The sequence below is a fragment of the Lathamus discolor genome, chromosome 8, assembly GCF_037157495.1.
Source record: "Lathamus discolor isolate bLatDis1 chromosome 8, bLatDis1.hap1, whole genome shotgun sequence".
In the NCBI taxonomy this organism is placed as follows: domain Eukaryota; kingdom Metazoa; phylum Chordata; class Aves; order Psittaciformes; family Psittacidae; genus Lathamus; species Lathamus discolor.
Window position 1 is genome coordinate 11292650 of NC_088891.1, and position 8810 is coordinate 11301459.

The 8810-nt window shown below is 41.3% G+C and overlaps 1 protein-coding gene across 2 annotated transcripts; it reads right to left on the reverse strand.

Annotated features, from left to right (window-relative positions):
* Positions 1-363: 363 nt before the first annotated feature.
* Positions 364-6597, reverse strand: BLOC1S6 (biogenesis of lysosomal organelles complex 1 subunit 6). Of its 2 annotated transcripts, none has more exons than XM_065688600.1 (5): positions 6342-6597; positions 5422-5566; positions 4278-4365; positions 3586-3672; positions 364-2818 (listed from the first exon to the last, which is right to left on the reverse strand). In XM_065688600.1, exons 1-5 carry the CDS (start codon positions 6406-6408, stop codon positions 2699-2701), a joined length of 507 nt encoding a protein of 168 aa, XP_065544672.1. In that variant the 5' UTR covers positions 6409-6597; the 3' UTR covers positions 364-2698. The 2 variants fall into 2 exon arrangements, with proteins under 2 accessions (XP_065544672.1, XP_065544671.1); XM_065688599.1 differs by lacking the exon at positions 6342-6597 and adding an exon at positions 6110-6222.
* Positions 6598-8810: the final 2213 nt, after the last annotated feature.

The following is an 8810-nucleotide window of genomic DNA, read 5'->3' on the forward strand; positions in this document are numbered from 1 at the left end:
CAGATTTCACTGGATTAAAAATTGGCTCATGAAAAGCTGTAAGGCTATAGGTGGGGTAACCCAACTTAAGCATCCATCTCAAGAATAACAAAGATAAGCACACAGGAAACCAAGATTCCTCAGTTAGCAACAGTAATTCCTAAATTTGTAGAATCTTACAAAATAAAAATTCAGAGTTACCACACAGTTAAGTGTCTTACTTTTACTGCCATGATTTGACAAGTGATTACATTGACTATGAAATAGTACAAAAAAAGGCCGTTTTAAAACTTACCTGTTTAAAAAGACACAGCTTACCTGTGCTTCCTCATGTGCATGGAATAAAGAGTCAGTAAGATAATGTCTAAGACTACTACACTGATCTACTAGATAAGTAGTTTTATTGTAAAATCAAGCAAGACTAAATGTATACACAGTAACAGGAAGACTAAATGTATACTTACTTTAGCTGTGCATATTAATGGTGGCATATCATTTTAGATTATTATTAAATTAATCCAATGCTGCATTTTATGCATCATGACACGAGTATTCTGAAGAACAACATCATATGAAGATAATAAACTGCAGATTTGACTGAAATGATTTAAATGTCATTAATAAAACAAAAAAGTTATGTGAACTGACCAAACACTGCCCCCCATATATATATTCATTTCCCCCTTTATTACAAAAAGGTTATTTAGTGAAATTACTTATTCATACAGAAAACAGATTTTACCACAATGTGAAAAATTACTACATTTTTAAGTATGTGATTCCTCAGGCAAGCACTGCCAGCTTTTATTCCTTTGATCAGAAATTATTTCAAAAAGCTGAAATACACAATTTGAAAGCCATCAATTTCTGTGCTTATATTTCTGTTTTCAGTAAATGTAGCCACAATTTTTGAAACAAAACAAAAACCCCACGGTACCACCACTTGAAATGCTACAGTGGGTTCTAGATGAGGGAACACAAAACAAATACCACAGAAATTTAATCCCAATTTGGATGCTGAGGCATCTAGGTTCATGTTATACATCAATAGGAACTGTTTAAAATCCCAGAATCTAGTTTTGAAATTACATTACAAAATAAAATCTTGAAATAACATTTAGTTATGTACATTCCGCTCCAAAAAGGGACTGTGGAAATTCTTTACATTTCTCTTAGAAATACAAACCACAGCACACACCAACAATCCACTGGCAATGAACAGACACCAGTCAACTTACAGGGAAAATACCTGTGAAAAATTTTAATCTAGTACTGTTCCTGTAACGGCATTTCAGTGTTTCTTCAGACTACTTCAAGTACTTTGTTCTCCTTGCTCCAAAACATCCCAGTCTACCTTTCATGTTGGATGATTACTCATTAAAGTGTCTTTCACAGAAAAACATGACAAGAACAGGAAATAAGTTCAGAAAATTGCAATACAGAAGAGTGCAAGCAGGTGCACGCTGTGTAAAAAAGTAAAATTGACTGAGCCCCTCCGATACCTCACCACAATCTTATGGAAAAGTTAACATAGATTACCCTTCATCTTACTTAAAAACACACCAATTGTGCAGTACTAAAAAAACCCCACAGATACAAAATAAGCAGTTTCTTAGACTGTAGGAACCAAGAGTTTAAGCTCTTTCACCAGTCTAGACAACATGTATTTTCATTTGAATGGGAGTTTATACCAAGTGCTGCAAGAGAGCAGTTACATTCAGAGAAAAGGTTATCAGCCTCTATTCACACGTATCATCAGTAAACACTACTAATGGCCAGCTTGGGAAAGGACAGTGTAACAGAAATTCTCTTACACAGCCCTGAAGTGCAAGTGAACCATGGGTTAAGGAAAAAAATAAATGCAGTAGTTTTTCCTATGGGTAACTGAAACTCACGTGAAGTGGAAATTATTGCATTTTGGTTGTGTTCTATTTCGTCACACAGAATGAGGCAACTACACTTTCTAATCTCCCAGAAACCTGCATGGACCACAGAGTCATCCTGTTGGACCACTACAGAAGTAACAGTTCCCTGGTTTGATTTCAATGTTTGTGGAAGCACAAGTCCATTCATCTTTGCATTATGCACAAATCAGTTTGGAGACCTTTAGTGGTCTGCTTCCCCCCCCATACCAATTCAGCTATGAATTTAATCAGAAGTTACATAAAGCAGAAAAAAGAGAAAGACTGCTGCAATAAAGTGAGCTTTAAGGCAAATACACTGGAACTTTCTTCAGTTCATTAGACATAGACCAGAGACTGCACAAAGAGTCAGTACTTATGAACCCAAAGAGATCTCAACAGTGAAATGGGTGGCCACTGAAGTCTGGTGATGAGAACTGAACTTTAACTGGTATTGTGTTGTGTGTATGTGCCAGTCACCAAGAGTATCTCAGAATTCTAAACACAAGAACAACAGATGAAAAAAATTCATAGGTATTTAGAACTGTGAAGCCCAATTTCCCCTATATACATATAGATATACAAAATTTAACTTACATTATATATCAAACTGCATAACATTACAAAAGAAGGCAACCTGAATGGCTGAAATGAAAAAATTTGAATGTTACCCACCCTATTATTACCATTCTGGACTTTATAATACTAGAGAGTAGATTGTTGCTAGTAACAGCTATAGCCCCATTTGAGGGGCATCTGCGCTAATTCCAGAAAATCCAGAAGCTATTAATTCAGACAGATTGTTGCATGCTCTGCTTTCAAGTCCTCCTAGCAGGTTTTGCTGTTAACTGCTTCTCTCTTTCAAGTTCCTTCTCACGTTGCTGTTCTCGTTCTAGTTCTTCCTTCTGCCTCTTTTGTTGCAGCCTCAGTGCTCTTTTCTAAACAGAAAAGACAAGAAAATAATCTAGCTGTAATAATAATTTATAGCTGTATTTAAGTTGGAGCCACAAACCAAAGCCCTCCCATCCTCTTAACATTATCTTTTCCAATCCACCCTGCTTATGACTGAACGTTGCATAAACTTCATTTTTAATTTCTCCCTCCCACTTCTATCTTACTGTTCAAGAATGGCAAATCTGTGATCTACACAGGGAAAAGACAAACTGGATTCCCTTCACTCTCACTAGAAGTCATCCTTTGTGTACACCAGACAAGGGGCATGTCATGCAATTTACTGCCTTCCAGAGAAAACCCTTTTGCTGAATGTACCAAAGGACTGATCTTGCCATAATGTAACCAGAGACTGCCTATATAGGATGAAGTCAGTGAATTTATGTCACTGTTAACATTACATTAAATAGGAAAAATTCTTACATTTATGACAATCTAGTTTTCATTAAAGAGGCACAGAAACTGAAACAATGAAGAGAACTAGTTGGAATAGAGTGGATTAAGCAAGAGAACAAAGCATGATACTATCTAAACATGATGATGATGCTCAGATTCACTGCTCAAGCACAGGTAGGAGTAAATGAAAGCTTAAAAACATACATGGCTTAGCACCACTGAAAAATTCCACTTCGGTTTATTGAGGATTCTATTTTAATCAGAACTTCCAGTGTGCATCCAAAAATCAAAGTTGAGTCAGTAATACATAAGTAAATAGATATCTATGTTGGAAAGTAAAAATATTTATCACACTCACTTTTAACTTTGTTGTCTTCTCATGAAGCATCATCATTTCATTTCTAATATTCACCAACTTGTTGTGATAGTGTTTAGCTTCTGAAAACTTAAAAAAACCCCACAACCATTAAAAACAGCGACTGTCAAGTTCGAATAGTTGTTCTACAAAGCTACACAGCAAAACAGCAATGAAAAACAGTGATTACCAGAACAGTTTGATAATGGATTAAACATGTTCAAGTTTATACATAGTTTACATATGACACATACTATAGAAAACTGCCATATTGCAGCAAGTACACCCAGTAATCTGCTGGATTAAGACTTGTTAAACAGAACAAAAATATTACCATTTTATGCACCATATACCAGTGTTTCATGCCCCCTTCCTGCTAGTCTGGAAAGGTGCACAGAGCTCTTAAGGGAGCCTCAGTTCTACTGAAAAACGGCATACCTTTGCTTTGGCTACTAGTTTTGGACAACTGGACTTACTACCACTGGCCGAGCCTGCTTTTTCTTCCCACTACCCTTCCTATTTAAGGGGAACATGCTGATTCTGCACTCTCTCCAGCAACAATTTATCCCGAATACCTGAACTGGCTGACTCTCTTCCTGCAAGTCATTAAGAAGGAAAATACACAAGTCGCTATTAATGCTTCAGCAATAAAATCTACACTAGTAGAGATTTAAGAAAGCATTAATAACACTTACCAAAGCATCGATTTCAAGAATGGAGTTACACTCTTTGAACTTTGAAATCTCCTGTTCTAATGTTTCTAACAATACCACTTGGTTCTGTCTGAAACAAAGAAAAGATGCATAAAACCAAACTAAAGCAACACATACTCTTTTTCAACCACCCTTTTAAATAAATACAACTTTTGATCATAACAATATAAATACATGTTTCCCAATATCAGATCCCTCTTATGCATTGCTAGGCAATTTCAACAGACATGAGTAAGTGGTCCTACAAAAATCCCAGCTGAGTACACACAAATTCTGCTGGCATTGTACAGCATGGATATCCAAGACTGATATTCCAAAAACCTGACCAGGTGCTCTGCAGGCTGCAGTGAGTAAACACCCTTGGCTGAATGAAGGGAAGAACATATAGCTCTTGACTTTGCACTCAGTACTAATGCATTATGTTGCAGGACTAAGTTATTTGATCCTTGGTGCTCAGTGAGGATCCTTCACTCCGCATAAATCAGCTAAAGTTTTTCCAGACACAGGCTATCTCTGGCAGCAGCATAACCCCACCATGCATTGTGAAACCCAAACCAATGTACCCTGCAAAGCCCGAGGAGATAGGTTTAAAGCCCTTTGCAGCATCTCCGCATCCATAGCAGATCCAGCTCGCATCTGAAATAAACTATTCTCAGCTATCAGTGAGATGACAATGTACAAAGAACTCTTCCCTGTTTAGCTCCTAAATTATATTCCCTAAGTACATCTTTTGCAACACAGTTTAGAAACAGGACAACAAACAATATATCATACTACCAGTGCCCTGAATATGAACTCCATCTCTGAAAGTAAAATAAATCCAGCTTTCAGAAGACTTTCCTCTGCAGGAATGAAGAAGTATTTAAGAAATCTATGTGTCTTCTATTGCACCTGGTTTAGGAGATTTTAGCGTTGTAACATTACACGAGTTCTGACAGGATACACTGCAGCTTTTACGACTCCAGTACTTGTGCAAATCACTTAAATATTCAGGATCTACAGTCAGAACACAGAAATGCTTCAATAAGTTATATTCGACTTAAGGGTAGCTAGAACATTACACCCAAGAAACCCATGGCAAATGAAGTATGCACATGTAACAAGTTGGTTTTACAAATTTGCTTACGTAAGTTCCTGTAGTGCTGATTTTGATCGCTGAAGATCAGGCAGATAATGAGAAAGCAGTCCTTCGGTCAGCTGCTCCACAGCTTTCTTATCTATTAAAGGCAGATCTTCTACTACCCCTTCATCTGGAGATGCATCACTAGGATCTACACCAAAGACCAGTGACAGGTCAGCATGCACGTCATGTTTCACCTAAAACAACTGTATTTTCCTGCTTAAAAATTAAAAGCATTTCAACACTGAAGTTATACCTCCTTATGCTTTAGCAGCTGTGCCTCCTCTTCCCTGCCCCTCTTCATCCCACCCTTGTTTCCAGTCCCATATCATGAACTTCCCAGTGAACAGTTTTCTCTGAACATGAGCAGAGCAGAAAGAGGTAAACAAGAGTGTTCCAAAGACATCTTATAAATATAAAAAACTCCTCCAGTCTACAGAGGAAAAAGAGGGACAGTATCACTTGTTCTGGCCGTGCATCAAGAATACCTAAATGTTAACACACTGCCACCCTTTGCTTTCAAACTTGGGGAATAAACCAGGCCTACCGAATAAAGGTCTCAGCCTGTCACTCAAAACATACGCGGACTTCACTAAAACACCACGTACGCTGAACTTTAAAAGTCTGCAAGCATTAGATAATAGTTACTGTAAGTTTCGTATGGGCAAGCTATGGTTATTTATTACGTGCAGACCTACTGAAGACACAGGACTTCGATCCACAGGCCACACCGTACAGCACAAAAGGAGCCAGTGGCTCCGGCACGCATTCGGTCTCCGGTGCATCCGGCCCCAGCCTCCTGACCTTGCTCCGCGGCGTGCCCCGCTGCCAGCGGCCGCTCGGCTCTGCCCGGGGCCGGCCGCCTGCGGCCCCAGCCCCGCCTCCGGGCCCCCGCACCCGGCGCAGCCCAGCCGCCCCTCACGCACCCAACGAGCGCACGGGGGTGCCCGCAGCCGCCAACACCTTCTCCTCAGGCCGCTCGGCGAGGCTCATGGCTGTCGCACCCTGCCGCACGGCGGGAGGCCGAGTCGAGGCGGTGGCGCAGGGACCCGCGGGGCTCTCACCGCGGTCACCGAGCAGGACGACTCCGCGCCGGCCTCCCCACTACCCGACGCCTCACCATAGAGCTCCCCCAGCTCCCAGCTGCCGGGATGGGCCGGATGCGGAAATGAAGCTCGACAGACGCTCCAAGCCCCGGCCGGGGGGCGGGGGCTGTCTCGGGCCGGGCGGAGCTGCCGGTGTCCCGCACAGAGCTGCCCGGGGGCAATGGGTGTGGGCAGCGCGGGCAGGCCCGTGACTGGCGGTGCAGCTGAGGGGGAGAGCCAAAGGGACAAGCGGGGCTCTCAGCGCAGACCCCTCCCGGCGGTGCTGGTGCAGCGAGCCGAGGCGAGGGCAGGTGGAGGCGGCCAGCAGCGGCCGGTGCAGTCACGGTGATGGCAAATAACAGCTCCCGGGCGGTTCGCTGCCAAGGGATAAACCGCAAGCAACCCCGCTGCAGGGCAGCCCCGCCTGGAGACATGCTGTCTCCTGCTCTGCACACATCTGCGTTCTGTTCTCCAGTAATCACGCAGATTGTTCACTACTTTCAGCTTTTGTTCCTTAGCAAAAAGGAATCTGAGCTAGTTTTTGTGTATGTACCTGTCTCTGCATCTAGGCCAGCAGTCTGTAAGAGTAGTAATAACTTTGTGTATTTTATTATTGATAAAAAGCACTTTCTGGTATGGTAGGATTTATATATTTTTCTCTATCATTTATAAAGGTCTTTTCAGGAAAGCCAGGCACAGCTATGTAAAGAAACCAGTGAAGGCACCACTCACAAAGTGTTTTGAATGCATTATTTCCATAAATGCCCGAATCTTCAAGATTAAATGAAATTCAGGTAGTCCCACTAGTGCTTTTCAGAAACAGGCAAAAAATGGACTTAGAGATACCTATCTCCAAGATCTCTAAAAGCTGACACTTTTAACAAGATCATTGCAACTTCATTTATATTTTTCTTCACATGTATATTCTACTTAATTATTGATCACAGTTATGTCACTATTTTGTCATCAGATTAAAACCTGACCTGGTTTTCTTTCTTTTTTGGCTTTTGCTTTAAAAAAGCAGCATCAAAGGCCTGGTCTGAAGCTGGACTGCTACAACAGGGACTTGTCAACTAACTTAAGACTCGAATCAAATTTTCAATTACAACTGGTTAGCAATGGGGAAAACCAGAAAAGTTTTGGAAAGTTTCACTGGGAAAGACTTCTCATCTTCCAGATGGAATTTCTAGTAAGAACGAGTGAGATAATCACTCTGAAATAGTCTCATTTGAGCTGTGGGAGTTTCAGATTTGTGCTCCTGCTGTGCCTGTTCCAGGCCCTCCCACATCTTGCAGAAATAGACTAAGGATTGGAATATAAAATTGGCATCTGATTTTCCTAGGCAAGTTAAAATTTAACTAGTTATCAACTCAAATGCTCCAAAAAGAGATTGACAGAAAGCCTCTCTTGTTCCTTTTCCTCTGCAAAATGTTCTCTGTTTCACAGTAACTATTTCCCAAGTGCATTCCCAAGTTCATTATCCTGTGAAGGATTAGGTAAGGTTTTATTCTAAGACAAAAAGATGTTTGAAAAGGAAGTTAAGTAAACCCTATAAGGAACACAAATATCTGGTCAAACTAACAAAAAGCAGTTAACCTGTTGGTCTGAATACTTAATTTCAAGGAGTTGTGCAAAATCAGTACTAACATTACCATTGCTATCTAAAAGTAAGTTACCATGCAACAACAAACTCCATAACCCATGGAGCCATACAATGAAAAAGCTTTAATTAGAAAGAAAACCAGCAGAGGACTTCTCTGAAAAATGAGCTGAAGGGATTTATAGTCCCTACGCAGCAACAGAGCTACCCCAAGGAGACGAACCCAGTCTTCAGCTGACAGCTCTTCTACCCATCCATGGGCAGAATGTGAGGAAATGGACACGCCGTTACAAAAGGCACTGTTCAGTAGAGGTTCATCTCGACAACACATGATTTGGTTCTTGACAATGCTTCAGAAAAATCTGGTCTTAGTTATTCAGTAAAAGGCAGGCTGGCAAACCTTGGTTTGCTGGTTTAGGGTGTTAAGCCCCCCAACATGCTGCCTTTCCTCAGTGTGAGAAGTTTCTGATCCTGCAGAAGCAGCGGCAGGATGGAGCATGAGCCTATTGTGCCACCCCCTAATGAGTTTTACAAGCAGTAGTTTTGCAAGCTGCTGCCTGCCTGGTCTCTCATGCCTGTACATCCTCATGCACTTGTTCCAGTATAAGTGGGGAAACACAGAGTTAAACCACCCAGTGAGGCAAACAAAACCATTCAGAATGGCTGAACTGAAACACGGTCAGAGTGCCTCCCTGGGCAGCAAGGCTGGC

Bases quoted from the DNA above. Each gene is read 5' to 3' on its own strand.
- BLOC1S6 (XM_065688599.1), bottom strand. From the start codon at position 6,200: ATGCACCGGAGACCGAATGCGTGCCGGAGCCACTGGCTCCTTTTGTGC. The intron at 3,673-4,277 runs GTAAGTGTTATT...GGTTTTTTTAAG, and splicing joins TTCTTGAAATCGATGCTTTG to TTTTCAGAAGCTAAACACTA. The intron at 2,819-3,585 runs GTGAGTGTGATA...TTTTCTGTTTAG, and splicing joins AGAAGACAACAAAGTTAAAA to AAAAGAGCACTGAGGCTGCA.